At 37.3% G+C, this 25,843-nt stretch overlaps 1 protein-coding gene across 7 annotated transcripts in view; it reads left to right on the top strand.

Moving 5' to 3' along the window:
- Positions 1-25,843, top strand: part of CARD10 (caspase recruitment domain family member 10) — a 42,887-nt gene that overhangs the window by 5,620 nt on the left and 11,424 nt on the right. For all 7 annotated transcript variants that reach the window (XM_039333624.1, XM_039333621.1, XM_039333622.1 and 4 more), the window contains 15 exons: positions 1,237-1,458; positions 2,457-2,594; positions 3,698-4,023; positions 8,828-9,007; positions 12,038-12,193; positions 12,828-12,953; positions 13,630-13,818; positions 14,842-14,961; positions 16,807-16,922; positions 17,731-17,771; positions 18,596-18,716; positions 19,654-19,834; positions 21,973-22,096; positions 22,317-22,557; positions 25,754-25,811. In XM_039333624.1, coding sequence (XP_039189558.1) covers positions 1,237-1,458; positions 2,457-2,594; positions 3,698-4,023; positions 8,828-9,007; positions 12,038-12,193; positions 12,828-12,953; positions 13,630-13,818; positions 14,842-14,961; positions 16,807-16,922; positions 17,731-17,771; positions 18,596-18,716; positions 19,654-19,834; positions 21,973-22,096; positions 22,317-22,557; positions 25,754-25,811 — 2,339 coding nt within the window. The remainder of the gene's footprint in view (positions 1-1,236; positions 1,459-2,456; positions 2,595-3,697; positions 4,024-8,827; positions 9,008-12,037; positions 12,194-12,827; positions 12,954-13,629; positions 13,819-14,841; positions 14,962-16,806; positions 16,923-17,730; positions 17,772-18,595; positions 18,717-19,653; positions 19,835-21,972; positions 22,097-22,316; positions 22,558-25,753; positions 25,812-25,843) is intronic.

Raw genomic sequence — 25,843 nt, 5'->3', positions numbered from 1 at the left:
ATTTATGATGGTCACAGTGTCCCAAAGTCATGTGATCCCCCTTTGCAGCCTTCTGACAAGCAAAGTCAATGGAGAAACCAGATTCACTTAAGAATTGTGTTACTAATTTAACAACTGCAATGATTCACTTAACAAATGTGGCAAGAAAAGACATAAAATGGCACAAAACGCATTTAACATATTTCTCACTTAGCAACATAAATTTTGGACTTAATTGTGGTTGTAAGTTGAGGACTTTCTGTACACCCACTTAACCACACTATTAATGGGAAACTTGTGCTTGTTTCTCTGACATTAATTTTTGCACTCTTCTAGTCCCTTCTCTCCTTCTAGTTGACTCAAAGAAGCCTCTCCTCTTCTCTGTCTCTCTTTCTCCATCCCCTTCTCTTTCCACATTGGTTTTTTCCTCTCTTTTTCCCTCCAAAACCTTTTATATCAGCTCCTTTCTCCCCCCCCCTCTTTCTTTTCTCTTTGGTGTAGCTGCAGCTCTCCTTTCCCCAAGGCTGCGAGCTGCTTCCAGAAGCGCCAATCAGCTGGAGCCCCATGCAGATCCTGGGTGCTCAGCAGAGCCCTGGCAACACCACAGTTCCAGCTGACTCTCCCACAGGCCTCTGCGGCATTGCCGCCAGTTCAGCTCATCCCCACCACTATACTTTTACACTTTTTTTTACACCCTTTTTTTACAGTGCTTTTCAACCTGTCATATGTATACTACCTCTCAGGTGCTGAAATACCACCAGTGGTACGTGTTCCACGAGTTGAAAAGCACTGATCTAGGGAGTTATATTTAATGGGCCTTAGGAAGTGGGCCTTCTCTGCAGCAGCCCACACATTGTGGAATTTTCTGCTCACCTGAGATGAGGTTGGCCTCATCTTTTCTGAGCTTCTGAGACTTCCTCAAGATTTGATTGTGTCAGCAGGCCTGGCAACTGCAGGGATCGGTGAGCTAGTGAGGTGGTTCTGCTATTGTTAACATCCCTTCACCTACTTTTTTTTAACTTTAGCTCAGTTTTCTGTAATTTTGATGCTTTGATTGTTAATAGTTATATTTTTTAGGTGTTTATTGAATATTGTAAGCTGCCCAGAGTCTAAAAATAAATATACTTTGTGGTGCTCAGTCTCCAATAAAGAACAGCCCTATTAAAATGATGTGAAAAATCCAACTCCCAAACTGTTTAAAAGCACTTGAGGAAATTAATGTCCTTAATTTCAGTACCACTTAATATGTGTTCATAGGACCTAAAGATGATATCATCCAGGTCCAAAGTCTTTCTGAAGAAGAAGAAGAAGAAGAGGAAGCTTTGTGGGAGAAGATTGAGAGTGTGCGACACCAACTAACTCGCTCTTTGAATCCAGAAAAGCTGACACCCTACTTACGTCAGTGTCGTGTGATAGATGAGCAAGACGAAGAGGAGGTGCTGAGTGCCTATCGATTCCCATGCAGGAGCAACCGAACAGGTGAGAGATGTTTGGAATTTGCATGAAGGAGAAATCAGTGAAAAGTCTCTTTTTTTGTTTAAAGTACAATATAGAGAGTTAGTTGGCTCTTGAATGAAAGGAAGGGATCCCATCGTGGCTCTGTGTACCTTAAAAAAGTCATGCTAGAGCAGACCAAATCTCCATGTAGCTCAGCAGTTTTTTTTTTACCTTAAGGCTTTATGGAACTGAAATCTAACTTAGATGTTCTCAAAGTCCAGCAAAAAGAAAAACAAAATCCACCTTCTTTCTTTTTAGTTTCTGTTATTGATTTTTTTTATTTCCCTTTGCTGTTGAGGGTGATGGAACATGAGAATGGTATAGTATTGTATAACTTTATTGATTAGTCAGTTGACCATAGCAAAAGTATGTTAATGTAATCATTGACATAAATCTACAATTAGTTGTCAAGCATTGTGACCAGAAAATTAGTTGCCAAGCATTGTGATCATTAAGTGAATTTACAACATTTTTTTTAGTTGTGGTCATTAAGTGAATCACCACATTTACTGCTGGTTTTCAGCAAAATTGCATCCATAATAAACCATTGATGGGCAGACTCCATTATGGTTATAACTTTTGAGGACTGTATTTTCCTTTTTGCTTAACCTTATATAAGACCTAAAGAATTTCCCTAAATCCTGCTGTCTTGACTTGACTCTCATATCCTGTAAATTGAAAAGGCCATTGCTGTTCTTATAAAGGTTCTTATAAAGGTTAGACCAAGTTTACAGTTTCTGGCTTTATAATTCTAGAATGGGAATAGGCTACCATATTAAATCCTATATTATGGCTTACTGTGACTGTAAACCTAGCTAATTGTTTATTCAAAAAATCATAATTTATTTAATGAGCCAGAATTTGGCACATGATGGCTTCATGTGATATGCAAATACCAAACCTAGGATTCTGGTTGCTAATCACATAAAGCCACCATTTGTACCCTATCCGTGTGCATTTTTTTAAAAAACCCTCTGCAGGACTCCTGATGGATATCCTTCGAAGGCGAGGGAAGCGAGGCTACGAGGCATTCTTGGAGTCCTTGGAGTTCTATTACCCTGAACATTTCACCCGACTGACGGGAAAGCAACCTGTTCAGCGTTGCTCTATGATCTTGGGTAAGAGATTGTAAGAAACACAGTATGCAGTCAGATTTAGAGAAGCTTGATTCTACTTTGGGTGAAGGAGGGCCTTCAAAGCTCTTGATAACGCAGTTTGTATATATGCATAAATAGATGCCTTATTCAACTTTCTGCTGGTATTGAGAATTTTATGTGAAATTGCTTGGCCTGTATTGTACTGAAATGTCTATATTTGTCCTGTTTTGATTTTGTTTTGAATGCTTTCCTAACAGAAAGTGGCTGTCATTTAGAGGATTAGATACTCCAGGACTGGCTTTATAATGGTCATCAAAGCAATCTGATTTTGAGATTTGCAGAAATAGAAATAGCCACATGGATATTTTTTAGAATTGTCCTACCAGGAATATCATCTATTCAGGGTGGTAATAGAGAATGCTTCATGATATCAGGATTATGTTTCTGTATATTGGTTAACTGTTTTGCCTTTTTTCTGCAGCTTCCACTGATATATCTTTTGTTGCTATATGTGAATAGAGTCCTATATTGTTATCTGTGAACAAATGTTATTTTTATTTGAACAGCTCTCTTCCCAAAATAAAAGCAAAACATATAGTTTGAGCTCACTTACTCTTAAAATAATCCAATCTGCTTGCATTTTAATAAATTACCATGTGATTATACAGTTTGTGTTTTCTGAATGCAAAATATGTGTATAATAGGTATGCATTGGAGAAACTTCTCCATGTTAGAAGTATGCAACAATAAACAGGCCTCACAGAGAATCTGGTGCAATTCTCAGGAAATACAAGTTGAAATGTATGTATATTCATATAGATTTGAGCAAAGGAATTTTGTTTGCCACAAGTGTCAGATGGATAGATTTTCTATAGAACAGTTTTACCATGAACAAGTGCTACTTTTGCACCTTATGCAGCTATGTGCTCGCAGTGATGATTGACCCAAATTTTAAGCATACATGCATGTTTATAAACAGACTATTTCACATATTAAGTGCTTGCAAATTAAGTTTGAAGCAAGTTGGATTATTGAATTATACATGAGGTGTTCTGACTGATGGTTCCTAGCATTTTGTCTACTCGTGGCACTAATCTGATGATCGTCCTCTGTCCCTTTTCCAGATGAGGAGGGTCCTGAAGGCCTGACTCAGTTCCTGATGATGGAGGTGAAGAAGGTGAGGGCCCAACGAAAGGAGCACCTGGCCAAAGAACACCAGCTCCAGATAAAAAACCAAGGCTTAGAAAAGGAATGTAGCCAGTTGAAGCAACAGCTCCAGGGATTACAGAAAGTGCAAGAAGGTTGGCAGAGGTTCCAAGAAGAGTGGGATACCAAGAGCCTGGAGTTGCTAAGGCTGAAGGATGAAAATTATTTGCTGGCCATGCGCTTTGCACAACTATGCGAAGAGAAAAACGCTGCTGTCTTAAGGAGTAGGGATCTGCAACTTGGGGTATGGTGAGCAGGGTGTGCATGCCGTTATATGTACACACATGAATGCATGCTAATATTTGCAATTCAGTACAATGGAATTATGTCCAAATTAAAGTAAGCTCTCTTCTCTTGATCCAGGGTTATTTTGTTATTAAAATAGTGTTTGGGTAAATGTCTCCTACAAATCCTAGTAAAAAAGAAATATATAAAAAAGTACCAGAAAATCAGTTCATCTTGCTTTCAGTTTCTTGGCACTTTCTGCTATGTCTGGTATAAAATTGCTTCTCTTGTTCCATAGTTTTTCATTGCATTGCTCATTTGGAGGAACTCTCACCTTCACCTTTACCTTTCTAATTCTGTTTTCTGCTGAGTTTACTGCTGTCCCTTCCTATCTGCTCTAAGTTTTTTCTCCTAAGTGTGCCCAAACATACTTAATCTACACTTACCTCCAGGGTAACTCATGACCCAGATGATACTCCTAAATGCCAAACCCCTACTCCCACAAATTTGTGAAATGCAGATTGTTAAACATTTTGAAAATTTGAAAATTAAACTGTATTTGTGCCAAGTTGAGTGTAGGTTCTATTCAACATGAGTTTCCTGATTGTGATCCCTATTAGCTAGGAAATTTGAACTTTCATAGTTTGACATTGCTGGTGTCCTTTTTAGGGAGGATAGATTTGTGGTTTTAGATTTGAACAGAGTCTTGGAAAATCAATGACTGAACAAATGTGTTTGGCACTTGTGTTTATGAATCTTTATGTTAGATAAGTTAATAACAAAAACATGATTTATAAATATATTTTAAAATTTATTCTGAACTAACAGTTTTTCTCTTTGGTGTAATTGTGCATTTCTGCTAGATCTGCTGTATGATCAGCAGATATTTTTTGAATTGCAAAATACCTAATCACCTTAGACAGAAAGCTAATTTCCCAGGGAAATTAGTCTCAGATTAATCTATGTTATTGAGCTGCAGTAATGGGGATAAAACTAGGAGAGACTTTCCACTATCCTTTATGCTTCTGTAAATTCTGAGAGGAAAGATAGAATATAGTTGTGATTTCTATGGAGATTCTCAGTCATCCAGGTCATGATTGTCCCAAAGGTGCTTTTTCAAAAGGCAACAGGACTTTGTTTTTCTTTGAAGATGTTTCAATTCTCATGCAAGAAGCTTCTTCAGTTCTGGAGCACTGAAGAAGCTTCTTGAATGAGAAGCGAAATGTCTTCAAGAAAAAATAAACTCCTGTTGCCTTTTGAAAAAGCACCTTTGGGGCAACCATGACCTGGATGACTGAGAATCTGGGATATATTCCCTGCTCCTCTGCATACATCTTCCCAACCAGTATGGCCAGAGGTGAGAATTCTGAGAATTGCTTACCTGGGAGTTGTGGTCCAGGGTGGGCAAGATTGTTCTAAATAGCAAGTGCAATGTATGTATGGGTCCATAGGAGCATATCTACGTTTATTTATTGATTTGATTTTTTAGATCTGCCCAACACAACAGAACTTTGGGCAACTAAACATAGGTTTAAAGCCAAAATCAGAATCAACAAGATAACCAATAACAAAGAAGAGGACATAGACATAACCAAAACAACCCAGAATACCATGTTATTCAATATTTCAGATGCTATTCATGTACAGTTTAAAAATAAACCCTAAGCACAAGTATCAGATTCAGTACTATAGATCATAGCAAGTCTACCTATTCCTTGCCGTTTTAATCTGAGCCTGCCTAACCATTTAGGAAGGCATCCTTCGATTCCTTGAAGTATTACTCAGTCTCCATTGCAATCTCTCTTTATAATCTTTTGTAGCTGGTGTATTCATCTGTTCTTGCAGAGTTGGAATGGGCCAGAAGACTAAGTCCAGTTCTTGGTCCCAGTGTAGGATTCTTTCTTACTGTAGACTTATCCGTTGTAATACACATAGAATTATGACATAAGCAATGAATGGGAGTGAGCAAAATGTCTCCTATTAAAATGGTAAACCTCAGATGATCCTTTCGACTAAGTCAAAAAGGTCTTTATGGGAAAGGCCAAACAACCCAAGATTATGGCCTTGCTGTGTGGGGATTGGGTTGTGCTTACTGTTCTTTTGCAATAATGGGACTTAATGAAAATCAAATAGTAGTTTCATGCGTAACAAATAGTGTTCTTTTAAAGTATCCCCAGGAAAAAAAAGTTAGTTTGGTTTGGAACATAAGTTGTTTTCTACTATCAAATTATTAATATAATTTATTTAACCAGGAAGAATTGTTGGATTTTATGTAGAAAGCACATCCACACCATTGCATATCTGATATTTATAAAACTGTAGGTGTCAGAATTAAATTTGGGATGTGTTGCATACAAAGAAAGACTTTAACTCTTGACTTATGGTCCCTCCTCAATATTCTCATCTGCAGTTCAAAATTCCCAGTGTTCCAAATATGTCCAGTCATCTTTCCCAGACATCAGTAAATGTAAAAAGAAACTGCCTTATTCTAAGTCAGGCTGTTGATCTATTTAATACATTATTGCCTATTCTGATTGGCAGTAGTTGTCAGGGGTCTCAGTCTCCCCCATATCTCTTGGGACTTTCTCTTTTTAAATGGATCTATCAGATTGCATGCAAGGCAAGCCTCTAGGTATAGCAGCAATTCTAGATAGCCATTCAGTTTTTCCTTGCTTTCCTAACACATAAAATTCTGGGCCTTTTGTTTGTCTCTTTTGCTTAGCCTTATGTTGACCCTCCAGATTATAACTTATCTAAGGATATGTGTAAATTATAATTGCATTTAATAATATGGTGTCAGATATTTATTATATCCCCTCTTTTTCCAATTATGTTATGTCCCTGAAGAATAAGCCACTACCTGCTATTTTACTGTTCAAAGCCCTATGCATATTGATGATGCTGTAAAAATGATAGATGGTGGCAGTCCTGGCCTTTTTTAGTTAGATCTGAGCTTGAAGTGGTTTCGTGTTTGCTCTGGGAAGCATTAATTTATAGGCCATGGCAGAACTATTCCTAATTTTCTTTTGAGCAAGTTAAATAAATTATAATTGAGGTGGGGCATCTTTTCATGTTAACTGTATCTCTCTGAAATGTAGGATGAATTTTGAGAGTGCATTTATATGTACTTATATGCTATGAAATACTTCATATAAATTATTCTGGTTATTTCAAGATTTGCTTTAGATTCTGATTATTTCAGCATTTATCTTTCTTTGTGCTTAAAGCATGAAACTACCAATTTTATAGCATGATATCAATTTATTTGCATATAATATTTGAATTCATAGTCATCTTCATTACTTTATCTCAAAAATCTTTAAAACCATCAGATAAACTGGTATTATTGTACCATATAGCAGATGAAAGTTACCTGAGACTATTGATTTTATGGTAAAGGTAAAATATGAAATACAGACTTCATGGTTCTTGTACTGTGAGATGAGTGGCGCATAAATTTGATAAATAAATTACCTTGAACAACCCAGGCTAAGATAGAATAGAGCTAGTGTGTGACTATATTTACAAAAGAGAGAAAAAAAACTTAAGAATCTCATCTTATAGCATTGATCACTTTAACATGATGGAGTATTGTGTGCTGCGGTTTCAGTATATTGTATGTTTTCCTTTTGTGTAGGGATCTTGATTGTTTTCTTCTTGTTGGTTAAAACATAAATTGGTAGTGCTTTTTTTTTAAATTCTAGCCCCTAAAATCATTTTGACCACACTGTTGAATTTTCTGACATTATTTCCAAAATTGGGGGCATGATTTCTTTTTCCATTTTGAGATGGGAAAGACATGGAAACTTGAAAGCATAAACCCAAGTTAACACTGTTAAAAAAGCATAATTCTCACTCAAACAGAAAAGAGGAAAAATCCCAACCCTGCCTATGTGTGTGATGCAACCCATCAATTTTACTTCAGTATGGCTTTTCTTCCACTTTCCTACTACCAAACATTGTCCATGATGGTCTAAGATGTGAGTTTAGCTAGATTATCCTTGTGTCTTCCTTTTAGATGCTTTCAGCAGTCTTAGAATTGCTCCAAATTAAATGCAACCCCTGGATTCATCTAAAGTGCCAATCACCAGAATTTGTTCTGGAGATTGGTAGATTCGTGAGACGAATCCCAGGTTAGATTACATTTGAAAAATTGAAAAGCAGGTAGGGGTATAAAATAGATGTCAAGTTCCCATTTTAAATAATGTTTCACTCAAGATACTTGACAGAATTTATTAGACGGCCCCTTGGTTACTTGAATTTCACTTTGAGCAATGGGCATGTCTGCTTCCTCTTTATGCACTTTAACTTTAAATCTATATATGTGTTTAGATTAGACATTTTCTGAAACCACTATTCTGCCTTCCTCAAACTAGTTGCCACCAGTCATGTTGAATAACAATTTCCACCATCCTATGTCAGTGAGCCTGCTTGGATGTGTTGGCCATAAATGATGAGAGATGAAGTCTAGCTGGAGGAAATAAAATTGGAGAAGGCATGTCAAATCTTCTGGGTTTTTTTTACCTATTATTTTAAATGCTTTTGAGCATGTGGCCATTAAATGATTGGCTTGCCAATCCACAAATCCATTATTAAATTAAGAAATAGGGTATATATTGTGAAGAGAACTCATCTATATCCAATTTACTCCTTTTAATTATAATATTTTATTGACTGTGAACCATTAAAAAGTTTCATGTAGGACTTTATTTTGATTAACTTCCCAATCAAAATGAAGCCCTATACAAATGTAAACTACTTGTTTGCCTAGTGCTACAATCAATATTGTGCTGTAATAGTCTTTTATCTGTTCCAAATTTCAGATAGATCAATTGAAATGCAAGATCGCTAGTATGGAGGAAGAGTGTTCCTTATTGAAGAAACAAACATTAATGACACCTCAGCGGGAGATGGAGGATCATGGATTTACTGACATTTCTGATTTGCAAGCTGAGAACCAGAGGTTAATTGCCTCACTTCAAGAGTTGCAGAATGCAATGCAGGTACATTCTGAAAAAACATGGATTTGAGAGTAATCCGTAGAAGCATTCTCTACTCTGAACCTTCTCCTGTATGGATTCATTTTTGTATTTAAACCGGGACAGCATTTGAAAGTGCAACCTTGTTCTATAAAAATTATTTGGTTGTAGAGGAACCCAAACATCATAACTCAGAGCATCAGGTGCTGCTAGACCCTCATTATTTGATGGTCTGCTGTGAGATTTCATCTATGGACCCTCCAAAGTTCTTTGTTGTATAGTCCAGATTTCTTACTTGGTGCCTTTGAGAAGTTTTGGACTTCACATAAATTTTCAAGTAAAAGGTTAAATAGGCTTGGGGTAATTTGTGCATTGTTTTATACATTTGGAACCCAGATGTCAGGGAAGGCTGCTGAGGACTTTAAAGGAAACCCATTTCATCTGCATATAATTAAAACTTCTATTTTAGAATTTCATTCTGGGCCTGTGACTGGATTGCTACTTCACACTAACTTTATTTGTTTTAGTTGTGGTTTGTTTAATAAACAAGTAAACAATTGATTCATATATCACATTTAAGCCATAAACAAAGCTTTGCAAGTTGTAGTGCTCACACAGTAAACTATGCCAAACTAAAACAAATCTCTGTAATGTGATGTATGAATCCAGTCTTTTGGTTCCAGGACTGTTATTTTTTTTTTTCTTAAAACCAAGTGATAAAGACTATTATTATAATTGAAACGAAAATGGGCTGGTCACATAGCAAGAAATGATGACAGGTGGACCAAGGTAGTCATAGAATGGATCCCACTTGATAAAAAGTGTCCACGAAAGAGACTTAAAACAAGATGGATCTATGACATAAGCAAGTATTGCAGGCCCAATTGGCAAAAGAAAGCTCAGGACTGTATTGGTAGGAAACATGTCTATCCTGCAGTGGATAGACAATGGCTAGAGTGATGATGATTTTTTTACTAGTACTATACTTCTACTACTATTTTCCAGTTGGAACTTAAGCATACAGATGATAGTCCAGTGCAATTAAAGGGCATCTGATTGGCAAACATTAAACTAGTTATATGTGTGATTTATATGTAGACCTTAAACAATTAAAGGGTGAATGCCAGCAAGGCTATTCTTCCTTTCCAGCAATGCCTTGTATTTTTGTGAATCACAGTCTTTGTTCCCTTTAAATTACCTCATCACAACATTGACAAATGTTTCTCCTTGAGTAGCTTCAGTACAAAGTAGTCTTTTATAATAAGTGTAAGACTTGCCACCCAGCTATAAACATACTATGTATTGCCTGAGAGTTGTGTTCATTCTTGCATTAGTACTGGATTAGAACCTAAGTTGGTAGAGTGCTAAAAATAAAACATATTTTAAAAAGAGGGCCTCTAGCACTGGCTTAGATGCTGCTAAAATATCAGTGGGTGGTATGAACAGCTGTGATTCTCAGCTGTTTGGGAGATGTAAACAGCCTGTTATATCTGGGTTACCAAATAACCCCTATTTTTACCCTGAAATATACGAATATATATATAGTTTTGAAATTTTCATTGAATTTATGATTTAAAACTATCCTGTATTGTGGATTCCAATTATTTGGTTATTTATATAAGTTATCTCATGATGTACAACTTACTCTAATTTGTTTTAGTTTTAGTGAATGTTACTTAAATACAGTATATTTTGGTTTAAAATTCTTCCTTTTTCTCAAATCCCTTTAATTTTTTAACCAGGAAGAATATATAGTTTTCAAGAAAAGTATTGGTAAGGAAGAAGCGTATGGATGCAATCAGTTGTATAAATCTATTACATACACAGCAAAATATTGCCATTTCCATTATACTCTATAATTTTTATCTAGAGTAGTTTAAGAATGCGTCCCAGAAAGCATGAAATTGTAAGGTTCTTATCTTGGAAGACATGAGCCTATCTGCCCATGTTCACAATCATCCATAAAACATTGCTTAGCTATGATGTTTTGACTATACGGTTTCAGTCTGACACAGCTTGTCTCTTTAGAATAGTATTTTTCACTGCTTAGATCCCCTCATATCATTCATCTAAATATAATCAAAACTAGAATTCTGCCTATACATTATTGGCTCTGACAGCTACTGTGGCTTACTGGTTTAATGCAGGGAGATACAGAGTCAGCCTGTGGAAGCACTATCAGGACTGAAGTAACTGTTAGAGATATTGAGACAAGTTTCTTGGGCTTCAAAAGGAAGCCAGTATATAATTGTGGAATATATTTCTCTACTGACAAGGAAGAGAGAGATCTGCTTGTGTGGTTTTCTGTTTTAGAAGACAGTAACTTGACTGACCTTAGAATCAATGTATCTTGATTTTGGAAGCAGGGGCACCATTCATTGCTCCATCTCAGGCAGCAGAATATCCCAGACTGCTCTTGCGAATGAATGAAAAGGCTGTTAAACTGCATCAATCTTATGCTTTCAAATAGATTTAACAGCCATTCTTTGCTTAGAAACTAAGGGGCCAGGCTTGCTAATTGGCAGTTTTCAGAATTCCTACTAGGCTAGAGGATTCAGAATTATTTAAAAGTGGACATGAAATTAAAAATGGCATGACACTGGTATGAAGTTTATTGCACAAATGCATCTTTCACTTTTGATGGTAGTGAAGATATATAGATATTGAAGTAGTTAGCCTTTCTTTAAAAAAGGCCTTCCAAGGCTAACTGAGGATGAAGAGTGTTGAACACATCTGGAGATTGTCAAGTAGCCAAAGAGTAGAATAGATAGAGCACTCTACTCTGGAGGAGATATTTTAAAATATTCTTAGGCAAGCATACCGATTTCTGTTCTCCCCCCCCCCAATGCCTTAATTATCCTGAAATTATTATGTCCTAGCACAGGGGTCTTCAAACTTGGCCCTTTTATGACTTGTGGACTTCAACTCCCAGAATTCCTCAGCCAGGCATGCTGGCTGAGGAATTCTGGAAGTTGAAGTCCACAAGTCATAAAAGGGCCAAGTTTGAAGACCTCTGTCCTAACAGATGAGTGACTTTCCTTCTTTACTGCTTAGAAAGCAAGGGAAGACCATGTGCCGGGCTCTGAGAGGGTTCTTCTAGACATTCTGGAGCATGATTGGAAGGAAGCACAAGCAGACCGACAGGAACTGTGTCAGAAGCTCAGCTCCTTACAGAATGAGCTGCAGTGTGCTGAACAGCTGAGAGATAAGGTAAGATGCTGTAACTTTAACCCCAGACATTTAAGCTTGGAGATACATTGGAACAGCCATGAAATCCTTGTTCCAGACATTAGTGAGTAGGGAATGCTTGTGCCATGGGCTAAAAGCAGAGCACCAGTCAAGATATTTTTGGACTCTGGTCACTGATAGTCCTTACTTTGTTCTGCCCTTTTGAAAAAAGCCAGCAAAACTTATGGAAGGAATCTTTTGCAAATTGAAACAGGCAATGGAAGATGATAATGCTATCCCACTTCCATCCCTGCAAACAGGTATATAAAAAAGAAAACAAGATTCTAATACTATTCATTTCTGGATCTCACTATGTTAGAATGAATATCTTCATAGAGTATCATTAGGGCAATTTGGACCTCAGCAGAAAAAATCTCCCCTATCCTTCTTCTAATGTCTTTTAAACATCAGGTACATGCTTTCTATTTTGGAAATTCTAAATTTACTCCCTTTGTCCTAAGCAATGCTTGATAATTGAAAATGGGGTGCAAGTGATGCAGAACAGATGCATGAACACTTTCTTCTTTTGAAAAGAGATTGCAAACTTCCAACTGCCTTTGTTTAGGATCTGAACATTTACTTGGAAAATAATCCATCTCTGAAATTTCTTTTCCAGTATCTGCAAGAAATGGAGGATTTACAATTGAAATTCCATACTCTGCAGAAGAATTGTGATCTGTATAAGCACAGAATGAACACTGTGCTTTCTCAGCTAGAGGAGATAGAGAAGGAAAGAGATCAGGTAAATCGCTTCTCCTCTGAAATATTTCCTTGGCTTATAATTATGGTATACAGTTAAGATTAAACCACATGTTATGGTAATAATATTCTTGCTACCCTATTTCATGCTACTCAAAGTAATAGAAAAATACAGAACCATGTAGGAATGATAAGATGGAAGAATGATGCTTGCTTTATATTTCCAATCCATCCTGTTTCTCAGTGTGGTTCTTCATAGATACTTGTGTAATATGACCTCATATCCTAGATCAGATAGAAACATCTAGAAGTCTGCCAGGATTGTTTATTTACACCAGTTCCCGGTTATTTGGATTATTTTTATTAAATGTGCTCTGCTCCATTGCTGTTGCTGTACAAGTAATTGTATACTGATTGAATTATATGTCAATGCATTCTCATTTCTCTATATTTCAAATAGCTATTTTACTGTAATTTTACTTTCAATTAGCAAATTCTTTGTTTAGAAAGGCCTGGTGAATACCAGAAGGGAGCTGAAAAGAACCATGGCATTTTATCTTTTTGATTATGGATACTAAAACAGCAGAAATTATGAAGCAATGTGCAAAATTGGATGTAACTTGTTTAGAATGTGATTTAGAGAAAAGAAGAGTGCATGCTATCCACAGTTCTGCCTATAATCTCACCCATCAGTTCCCCTTTCTCACTGTTTCCTTTAGGCCATTCAGAGCCGAGATGACATTCAGCTCCAGTATTCCCAAAGCCTCATTGAGAAGGACCAATACCGTAAACGTGTTCGGACTTTGGAGGAAGAGAGAGATGACTTGCTGAGCAAACTCACACAGGCTGAGGGCACACTAGAGGGACAGTTGCAGCGATGCTTGTGTAATAGAGGCCTCGCCAAGAAGGTATGCTTGGAAGAAAAAAGACAATAGAGGAGAATATTTGGAGCTCAGGGTTGAAATGAGGAGTCCTTGGTGCTCTCTGAGCTTGGTTGTTTTCTTGTAGTCGTTGTATTACCCAAACTAGGTAACATCACAGGCTAGTAATGATGATGTTGCCTAGTTGGGTAATGAAATGTCTGCAAGAAAACAACCAAGCTCAGAGAGCACCAAGAATCCCTCAAAAGAAAGATGAGAAGACCAATGACTCGTTGGAAAGGGAGGCTAGAATTTAATGGAATTGTCAGGCTCAAAATTCCAGGACCACACATGAAGTTTCAGTTAAACTGATTTATTGCAAAAAGCCTATGCACAGGATCTCCTCAACTGCTTAGAATTAGGTAAGTACTCAAGGCGGTTGGACTTAATTCTCTTGTGGCTACCAAGGATTTTAGGCTGATTCCCCTTTTCACTCTGCCCCCAGGTTCTGCCATCACTTCTCCTATGCAATTAAGCTCACTAGAGAGGAAGAGGGCACATGTGAATGGCAATATAAGCTACCTTCCTTGCCCTCATCTCCTAGATAACTGTAAGAGTGAGAAATCAAAACACAAGAAGCACATGTAAAAAACATTCTTTGTCCACTAAGAATGCAAAAAAGGACAGCTAGTTATTCCAGTCTTAAACTACATTAAAGTCTGTAGGATCGAAACTGTCCCAGATTCTTCTTTAAGCCCTTGATATTTCATCAAAATGAAACAAAAACAAATCCCATTGCATTTATAGGATTCTACCCTGATATTAATAACTTCTGGTATTGCAAAATGAAATTTTTCTCTAAAATGATTGAGTCAGTCTGGATGATTCCTAAAATTAGAAAAGGAATGCTCTTTTTACCCTCCATAGAACCAATGCAGTAAATGAAGTAACACAAAGAATTCTTGTCTGAAAATTAAGCATGTCTGCGTAGGAATGAATCTTAAAAGATGGGTTACTTTACCGAAGTATTTTGCATTCATCCTCTCTTTTTCTCTCCTCCTGCCCCCCAAGATATGTTCCTCTTCTCATTCACTCTACAGCAGCAGTTGGAGCATAATAGAGGATGGGATTGTAGATTCACCAGACATCCTGGACATTGTAATCCCAAGAGACTCTGTAGGGCCAGATGTGGTAAGAAGAGATCGCATAAGCCATGAATTAAAAAGGTGCAATCTTAAATTCTGAAAGACCTCACTTTGGTAATAGCTTTAATTACAACAAATTAGATGGCAGAGAGTAGTCACTCTTGACTGAGGTATAATTTTCAAAACCCATCTGATAGTGAGAGATGCTAAAAGTTGTAGCTCAGCAAAATGTGGAGGACTATATTGTGGTGGCTATTAATGAAGAAACACAACTGATGCTTTTTGGAGGAAAGAGCTGATATAGTATAAGATAATTTTATATGTTCTTAGAAACTGTTGCTGTTTTTCTGTTTAAGTGGCAAAAACTGATAGCCAAAGCTGAAAATATACTTAGGCAGAGTTGAGGGTTTAAGTTAGATTCCTACAACTAACCATCCCCAAGTTGTATTGGCAATCTTGGAAGTTAGAGCCCAAAACATCTAGAGGGCTTTAAATTGGGAATTGCAATCCCAGCATATGTATGGGAACTTGCTGAGAAGCCTCTTTTATGATTTTTGATGAGAACAGATGAAATTTCTATTCTCAGAACAAACAAAATTATGCAATCTTCTGTACTGTGTCCAGCAGATAGGCAAGACTGTCACAACCTCTAATATTGGCTTGTTGTGTACTGGACTCCTACATTAAGTAAATACTATAGGAAGCCATATCCATCAGTTATTGAGAGACTACAGTGAATTTGAATCAAGAAAATTCAACTGATTTTAAAATTTGGCAGTGTATAATGACTGAACCAGTAGTTCCCAACACAACTTCTTTAAGAGAACCTAATTTTGAGTTTGTGGGTTTAGATGAATAGCTAGTTTCGTGGCTGTTAAACCAGGAAACATCAAATTACAAATGACAATGAGATCTGTGGCATGTCAATATATTTGTGGTGCCCTTCTCTATCTTGGGTGTTTTCCATATGTGCTGGAATACATGCAGACGTGTGTAATTCTATTCTCTTACAGAAGGTTGGAGACAACTTCAAAACTACTTGTATGCCTTTAAAAAAAGAGTCTGTCAGCTATAGCCTATGTTCTCTTCATATAGCTGGCTTCCAGATGGAGGAGTAGCTTCCATGAACAAATTGGCTTCTATCCCATTTGCTTCCTGAAATTGGTTCTGTTCTCTCTCTTTTTGGTTGGGATAATTTTAATCTATGAAGTTGCTGGTGATAACAAAATGATAAAACTATAAATAGGACTTGAACCCTCCCTTTGTATCTGTCCTAAATATGCAAGCTGGATAGATTAGCTTCCAATTAGAGTTCTGGTATTTAGGCTACCCTTCACCAACTTGACATTTTCTAAAAGTGTTGGGTTTATAGTCCATTGGATTCCACCCATTATGACCACTCAGAATTCTGGAAAATGTCATCCCTAAGCCCTGAGAGGTTATCAGGTTAGTCAACAGGACTAGTGGCTAAGGCACCAATTAGAAACTGGAAGACTTAATTCTAGTCCTGTCTTAGCCATGAAAGCCACCTGGGTGACGTTGGGCCAGTCACTCCCTCTCAGCCCAACTCATCTCACAGGGTTGTTGTGGGGAAAATACTGTAATAGGAAGAAAGTGTGCTGGATATGTTCTCCACTTTGAGTTATTTGTAAAAATATAAATGGGTTAGAAATAATTAAATAAAAATTTATCACCTCACTTCTGTGAATGGTACCTCAATGCCTCAGTTAGATGATAACATGTTTACATGTGCATGCCTTTTGTTGAATAAGTTGTGATTAAAATTAATCACAAGCAGTGATATCAAGCCTAGCTTGATTGAGACAAAGAAATACGGGGTGAGGAGGTAGGGAATTGTCTGAATTCAACATATGTTTTCTGCTTTCCTTAGGAAGTGACTCCAGACAGAGAGAAAGAAATAAACCGGCTCTCCATCTTTCCCTTCCCCCCATGTGCGGGTTCTATACTTCGACGGCAGCGTGAAGATGGGCCAACGCCTTTCAAGAGGTAACAAATAGAGTAGACTGTAAAGAAAATTTTCTCGGTTGGCTTCCTGAACCTTGGGCTTGTCCATTTGGAAGAGCTAAAGAATCTTTCCTTGAACATTAATGCATTTTTTTTCCTGTCAACCTTTGCAACTTTATGGTGTGTGGACTTCAATTCTAGGAGTCAAAGTTCACACATCTTAAAGTTGTCAAGGCTGAGAAACAGTGCATTAATGTATGACTGATAGAGGAATATTGTACCTCAGACATGCAGAATGTCAGCATTACTGTGAATTCTGGATCATCTCCTTTTGACTTAGTTTAATTCCAATTGTCAAGTGGCAGAAACTCATGAGATATTCTTTCAGTGCTGAATTTGAACAATCCAGTCACTGCTCTTTCTCAAGGTTCTCCTCTCTGCCAATCCATCAGTTTTCTGTATGGGTAATAAAAGCATTTATCCTCTGGAAATGGAATGAAGGGAATGAAGTCATGGCAGAGAACAGAAACAGGCCAGGCAAGAGACAGGAGCACCTTCAATTCTAAGCTGCTCCGCAGAGATTTTAACTGTTCTGTTTTGAGAGAAGAGATTTTAGATTCTAGGATGAATGAAATAGACAAAGTTACCCTGCTCAGGTTACAAAAAAAGCTGAAAAGGGCAATTTATTAATATAGATAATACGATAACATGGTGGAGAATTAATGAAGGCTGGAAAGGAACTTCCCACTATTTTATATGTCCTCTGAATTATTTGAAGAAATGAAAGTATATTAATATAAGAGATTTGATTTTGATTTTTATAAAAAGCAATGTCTTTTTTTGTCTTTAGTTGGTCTTATGGGTCCTTTGGTAGCATGGAAGACTTAACAGGTATTGCTAGTCATGATTTCCTATCAAATATTTTCATCTTGAAAGCTGCTAGAGGGATTATTCACCTGCATGAATATGCATCCACCAGGGGGCACACTTGCCCTATGCTTCAGTTGCTAGCTCTGGGTTAATTATCCAGGGGCTCACTGGTGTCCTGCATGCATGCTTGACTCTCAGGTTATTCCTGTTTGGTGTACTTAATTTATTGGGGAGGGGGGAGTGGTTAGACAATGAATGCAATTCAGATTCAGAAAAGTAGAAACTGGAAAAGATGAATGTTTCACCTTCTGGCTGTTATTGGTTCTTGGTGACAGGTTGTAAATCTCTAGAGCCTGTCTCACTGTATATCCTGAGATCAGATAGTTTTGTGGCATTCACTACCAAGGCATCTAACAGGAAGATTGGCATTTAGCACGATCTGTCTGGATTTTTGCATTTAGATATTAAGTATGCCAAAGGTGTGCCCCAAACCCAATCATTCAATGCCTACAGCTTCTCTGTTGACTCCCTGAATGGACATCTGCACTCCTGATTTTAATGCAATATGGGGGTCCTTTAAAGAGGCCATATTTATTCCATGACTTGCTATCTTTTGGCTGATATCACCTTAAGTGACCCAAGCTTGTAGGTGTGAAGGTTCTTTCCTGAATTCCACCCATCCTATGCCATAGTAGCCTTGTACAGTATATGAAAGAGTCCTTTTCCATTTGGGGTTTTCTTCCCATATTTATGTCAGTGTTTATCCTCCCGTGAACCTCCCCAGCCTCTACATGCCATGTAAGAATGAATAATACGAACTTGTTCTCCATCTTTCTCCCCTTCAGGAAGTACCACCACCACAGCTTCTTCTGCCAGGTCACCTTCCTCTTCCAGCAGTGCATACACCAGGGCAAAATCAGAAGCCTGCCTCTCCAGTGATTGTGATCAACAAAAGTTTGCCAGAAGGTTTGTTTGGCTTTCTTGTTGGTTTCTAGAGACAGCTTTATCAACACAAGTGTCATAGAAAATAAGATTGTCCTCTACCATCAAAGTTCAAATCTCATCCCCCTGATGCTGCAGCCTAGAGGCACTACCTTCTACTTCCTTGACGGTTCAGATCAGCAGGCACCAACTAGGGAAGCTGTTATATCATGAGAATGGCTCTTCCTACTATTAGAATACAGTCTTTTAAAAAAGGAAATGGAATCCAGATTTGCAATCACCTCTCATATTTTTAGATATACTTCTCCAGGGCAGATCACATTAAAAAAGAAAGAAAATACAGCTCCCCCCCATGCAAATTATATTAGATCCAAATAATTGCAACAAAACAAAGCAAACCTTGTTGTCAGGTAAAATATAGCCTTTATTAACCTAGCTTTTTCCAAATGCAATCTAACATGAGCACTGCAATTCTCATATTCTCCAATAGGCCTGGTGCCTGAGGGGGGGGGTGATGAGAATAGTGATCTGTTACATCTAATATCAGATTGTGACAAGCTGGAATAGTTCCAACTTAAAATCTGGCAATAATTTTTCTTGCACAAGAAACGGAGGCTGTTGCCCAAGGTGCTGGGAACTTGCTGGCACCTGAGATTTGGTAGATCTATGAAAAAAGATACTATTGTATCAAGACAAAAAAATTAAGTTTGTGATTCATGTGTCCTTAGGCTGCACCATAAAAATATCTTGCCTCCCTAGGACCAGAATCTCTAGCAGTGTCATGAATTTAGTTATTGTACGGCTCTTCAGATGAAAACTCTGCAGTAGTTGTAGAAAATCTAGCTAGAACATTTTACTGGATGTGCCTTTATTGTTTTTGTAAAACAGAATCCATATCCATCTCTCCATTTATGCAGAGACCAGAATATAAATCCCTCTCATTGTTTCCTTTCCCTTTTAGATCGGTGATGGTGCATTTGTCCAATACAAGTCCCCTGAGAGTTCCAGCACTCCAGAGCAGGGGACTGATTGGAGATATTTCCATCCTTGGAGGAAACAGAACTGGGATTTATGTCCAGTGGGTGAAACCAGGCTCAGAAGCTGAGAAGGCAGGACTCCGAGAGGGATGTCGGCTCCTAGAAGTATGAATAGAACTCTGAAATTACGGCTAATTTCTATGAAGGAAAAGTTGGATAAGAAAGAGAGAAACACTAACTCTTGGACATTAACATTTGAAGCATTTATTTCAGTTCTACTTCTCAACATACATCTGACATACCCCTACACAACTTTAAAATACTCTTTCTGACATTCCCTTTCAGTTAACCTTTTCAGTTAATCTCAGATCATTTTATTTTTAATTTCATTCACCAGTGAGGCTCCTTGTCTTGAATTTTTGCCCAATTCCAGAACTTTAAAAAAAAAAAATCTCCATCAAAATTGCTCTGTGTTTTTTTTCATAACCATTCCTTCTCTTTTATTACATTATTTGCCATAAATACTGTTATTCTTATTTTTGCTGCAGCAATCATTTTCTTATATGGATTTTTTTCCCCCGCATCCACAAACTCTTTCACTTTATCATTCCACCAGGCATCCATTTTAAACTCCCCATTAATATATCTGTATCTACTTTTGTGGTCCTCAATAACACAGTTCTCTGTTCCAGGCATCTTCCGTATCCTCTTAACTTACATTTACTTTCCATTCATTCTTTTGGAAGATTAATCTATCGTCTAATATCTTTTCATATAGGGCTCATACTTTCTTTTCCTGCAGACATATCTTTTATGCCTTTCTTTTTTATTCCATGACAATTTTACTCTCAAGATTTATTCTTGACAGCAATAAAATAAAATAAAATAATCTGTCCATAATGAAAAGAGAATGCTGGAAAGGAAGCTTCTCTAAATTTCTTTCCAATTTCTATCTTTTGATTCTGGTCATTGGACTATACCAAACATGAAGAAATTGCTTATGTTTCTTACTGATTGGCCTTCTCATTGAGTATCTGATTCAATATTTCTCAGCAACTGATTGATTTTCAGCGTACCGTAAATGCCGGCGTATAAGACGACTTCTGCGAGTGCTGAAATTGGCGCCAAAGACGGGGGTCGTCTTATACACCGAGTCGTCTTATATGCCGGAAATACTGGTAGTTTCCGGCGTATAAGACAACGTTCTAGGAATGCGGCCCAGCTATAAAGACGGGGGTCGTCTTATACGCCGGGTCGCCTAATACGCCGGCATATACGGTATGTTATACTAGCTTGAGGAATACAATTTTGAACTAAATTATCTCCCCCCCTCTCTCTCTTAGGATGGTAATACATATTGTTTCATTTGTTTAGAAATACAGCAAGTCAATTCTACTATATTTGAGTGCCTTCTGTTGAGCAAAGTCTTAGATTGTTGCTCCAACAGAATGCTCTGATGGTGCCTCTTGAGGTGTCAAGCCCTTTGAGACAGACAGATTCAGAAAAAAATAATTGCTTGGATTTCTGGAACAAACTTTAGTTCTAATAGGATAATGTAGCAAAATCTTGAAAACCTGCCAAAACAATTCTTCAGCTCAATTAATACCTACCATAATTAAGATGGGGTTACTCTGGGTCTGTTTCTTACATTTCCCCCTCCCCTAAATCATTAACAGCCCTGCTGTTCTTTTTTTAATCTTTAATCTTTCTCCTATAATGGTCTTTCTTTCCCTTCCATATTTCCAAGGTCTGTTTGTTATTCTATCACAATAGGAGAATAATAAAAGTGGAATTGTTTATGATGTTAGATTATTCCTTGTGTCTGACTTAGTCACTGCTGTTCATCAATTTTATTTATAGCCAAAAGGTTTTAAAAATGTTTTTGTAAAACATTTTGGGCCTTTGGGCCATAAATAAAACTGCTGTTAATGTAGCCTGCATACACAAGTTTCTCCTGTATGTAGTTTTCTCAAATGATGCCGTTGGTCAGAAATAACCAAGCATGGGGCAAGCATCCACCAGTAAACAAAAGCTTGTAACCTGTTTGGGAATCTTTATGGGAGGTGTTATTTATTTTAAGAGTTTACAAGACTTCCATTCTTTGTTTAAAGGAAGATCTAAGAACCCAGAAACAGCTTGTTTCAAAGATCTGTTAAGGAAACCTCCTATCCAGCTTGCATTCATCAATAATCTTTTGATTTCTTGTTTAGGTTACAGTTGTAAAGAAGGTAAAAATATTTAAGCCCAGAAATGTTATTCTGAATCTCCCTCTCCCTCTCCCTCTCTCCTTCTCTCTCTCTCAGCTTAGGGAGGCACAGCTAAATGGAGAAGGGCTATCTTTGGAGAACTGCACATTGGAGGTTGCTCACTTAAGCTTGTTGTACTGGAAGGACCCATCTGCTCTTCTATTCTCACATGATGCGAGAGGTAAGTAGCTAAGCAGAAGGTGTCATGGTGTGTTCATTTATCTTTAATTCATTTGGACATATTGAAAATATTCTGCATCTGTGCTGACCATATTAAAATATATAGAAATGAATACCTGACCATTTATTTTTCATCTCTAAAGAGCAGCTGATTGTCTGGCAAGCTGCTGGTCTATATGGACCCTTTAAAACTCTTTCCTTTTCTGAACTCTCTTTATTAGGTTATCAGCCTCTCAAAGAAGCATCGGATTCAAGAAAGAAAATTCTTGGTGACTCATTTTATGTGCGTACTAACCTGAGCCTCTTGGAGCTTTCAAACCCTTATGCTCTATGTGTGAAGTGTCGAGAGATCCTTCATGTTACCGATACCTTGTACAAGGGGCAGTTGGAATGGTATTGTGCTCGTGTGGACCCCTTCACACTTCGAGACTTGGACAAGGGCACAGTACCCAACTACAACAGGTAATCATCCTTGTTCATGTGTTAGAATTACTCTTCTATGCCTCAAAAGGGGAAAAAAGTAGACCAGTCCATTTTCTTCACCTGATCGTAGCTCAGTCATTGAAGATGTGTGATGAGTGCAAATTCTACCCCTAATATCCCCAGTTATGTAAAGAAAGAAAGAAGCAAATGTGCACATGACTCGAAATCAGAGCATGCAATATTTTAATAGAACCTTTAAGCCAGCTTTATATTCTCTATATAACAAAATTATATAATTTTGTACTTATTGTAATGGAAATATTGTGGTAACCTACAAAGCAAAGCACCGCTATGATATGTGGGTATTGTAGATGCAAGGTTTGTAGGAAAGCAAGTTTTTGTTGGGGAAAGGAGATTCTGCTAGCCCAGTTTAATTTACAAAAGGTTCTGTGCCTTTGATTTACAAAATTCAAAAATTTGGAGAATGAATGAATGAATGAATGATGATCTTAAGATACATTTTGCCTACTAAATGCTGTTAAACTCTAGGCTGCTGGATTTCTCATCAGTTCTGAAAAATGTTAGTTTTAAAAGTTTTTAAAATAATTCGTACTATTTCAATAGTAGTATTAGAATAACTGTAGATGCACTTGGGTTTTCAGGATTAAGAATTTTATTAAGTATTGTGCTTTTACTTTCTTGCTATCAGAATTTTAGAGAAGACTGGGCTGATAAGTATGAATAAATACATGTAAACAGAGCTGGAACTGGCAATCTGGAGTAAGTGGGGTGCTCAGTGGAGAGATTTTAATTTGCCAGTCCCATGTTCAAATGCTAGTGAGTCAGAAATATCCATAGGAATTTTCATGATCAAAATTTTTGTTTTGAGATTTCCACCAATATATCTTTGGAGAAAGAAATGAGAACTGGGTAAAGATGATTGAAACAAATATAAATTAATATTTTTTTTATAAAAAAAATAGGTTTAACACTTCTAACCTAATACCTTCCAGGTACGTTGGATTACATATTCTGTTGTATACAGCTTGCTGATGGAAATGATAGATAAAGAAAGAAAGAAAGATAGATGGATAGATAGATAGATAAACATCCAGTTTATCAGATTGAGGAAGCATTTTATTAAAGAAACCATTGATTTAATAATCTATTACGTACTATAAGATAAATTTTTAAAAAACCCTGTGCGTTGGCAGCAGATTTCTGAGTTGAGCTTAGCAGAGTTAATTCTCAATGCAGATGGCAGCACTGTGTTTTTTGAAATGGCATTTCTTTAAAAATGCTGAGTTCTCATATATATACCCTTTTGAAAAAAATATTTTCTTTAGAGTTATTATTTTAATTATACATTCTTTTATGCATATTTAATTTAACAGTGAATTGATTTGGTCTATAATCTGAAGTTTCCTGAAGTTGGCTCAAGAATCATATGATGCCTCACCAGCAAAATAGGGGGCTATAAGTTCTCCTATTGTCTGGATTTGTAAAGTTCACTCTCAGAATTCTCAGTAATATGCATGTTCAATGGCAGCACTAAGAAGTTTATTCATGCCTTGGTCACTTCCCAGATGGACTATTGTAATATACAATATATGAGGCTGCCCCTTGAAATCTGTCCAGGAGTTACAATCTATCCAAAAAAACAGCTCACACAGTTCTGTGTACCTCTTGGTTTTACCCACCTTATAACATTGTTGTGCAAGCTGCACTGGCTTGTTTCTTTCTGGGTACAATTTCAAGCTGCTGGTTATCACCTTTAAAGTCCTACACAGCATAGGGCCAGGTTACCTGTGAGATTGCCGATTCCGCTAGATTGGGTAGAGTAGGCATGCTCCAGGCCCTTCCTTCAAATGTTTCCATCTAGTGGATCCTGGGAAATGTGTCTTTTCTATGGCAGTCTCCTATGCTATGGAACATCTTTTCCCTTGAGATCTTGCAAGCCCTCATCCTCTTAGCCTTCTGTGTGGATATCTGGCTTTTCCCCCCAGGTGCTGGGACCTTAAGGTTGTAGCCTGGGAATTGAAGAGATGAAGTTAAAGAGTTTTGGCTTGGGATCCTGGCTTTTCTTGATTTCCCCTCCTCCCCTTTTTTTCTTTCGCATTGGTTTTCTTACTTGTGTTTTTATCATGGCCAGAGTTGTGTGCCACAAAATGGGCAGCCATACAAATCTTTTAAACACAAAAATAAATAAATAGAAAGGAAATTCATCAGTTCATACATCTGAGTGGAATCCAGATTAACATAAATTCTGTGACTACTTTGTTTTGCGATCCCTGTGAGAGGAAAACATGGTATATTAGGGTGAGGCATACCTGGATTAGGCAGCTAATGCAATTAAATTTCATTTTTGATGTGTGCCGTTGTGCCCACAGTAAGAAAGACAATAAAGTTTATCTTATCTAACTCATATTTACTCTGGGATTAATGTGGTGATTTTCTTACTATGGTAATCATTTGGTGGGAAGAAATCATAGTGGCCCTGTCATACTTCCCATTCTGTCACGGCAGAGATAAAATGGCAGTTTGCCAGCAGATTTCATCCTTCTGTCGTGTAAATACAAGCTGGAATTGCTGTCAGATGCATTTTGTTGGTAACTGTCTTACTCCAATCCCGTTTGGGATTTTGTCTCTTTATCTTAATGCAGTCTTACATTGTATTATGGGAAAACATAAAATGCAGCTTTTCACCTGAAGGGCAGATCTATGCAAATGGAAGCAGTCATGATTCTCAATGGTTTCTATTATGATCTAAAGGACAAAGGATAAAGGCTGGCAAAAGACCAGGACTTCCAGCTCTGTGACATGCATGGCAGCATTTTAAGAATGGAGGGGAGGGCCGAGTAAACTATTTTGCTGTCTCCTATATAAGTTAATGCTTACGTTTTGAAAATGAAAATTTAAGGTGTTCTGTTGTGGAATACTATTACATGGAAGACACAAGATATCTCAGTCTTTATTAAGAGGCATTTTCTCAGAAGGTATAATAGGAACTAGTTCATCATTATGAGAAACGGGAGTTGGTTAGTAACAACCTCCTGTTCTACTGTTATATAAAATGGAGAGCTATAGTTATGGCTTTTAATCACCAAATGATTATAAAAATGATACTTTTTTGACTTTAGTATGTCTTGGGATACCTCTAGATAGTATTTGGCATTTGTTTTGTTTCATTTTAGGCTGCCAAGGGTCTGATTTTCAACTGATGTCATTCTTTCAGGGCTTACCAGCTCTTGAAGATACAGATAGCAATGTGGCAGAAAAGCTGCAGGAATAAGGTGAGCTGGAAGTGAGAGACTGGGGACAATGG

This window comes from Crotalus tigris, unplaced genomic scaffold (assembly GCF_016545835.1).
Source record: "Crotalus tigris isolate CLP2741 ecotype Arizona unplaced genomic scaffold, ASM1654583v1 scf7180000024506.7606697, whole genome shotgun sequence".
Lineage (NCBI taxonomy): Eukaryota > Metazoa > Chordata > Lepidosauria > Squamata > Viperidae > Crotalus > Crotalus tigris.
Note: the sequence above shows the minus strand (reverse complement) of the source record. Positions and strands in the feature narration are given on the sequence as shown.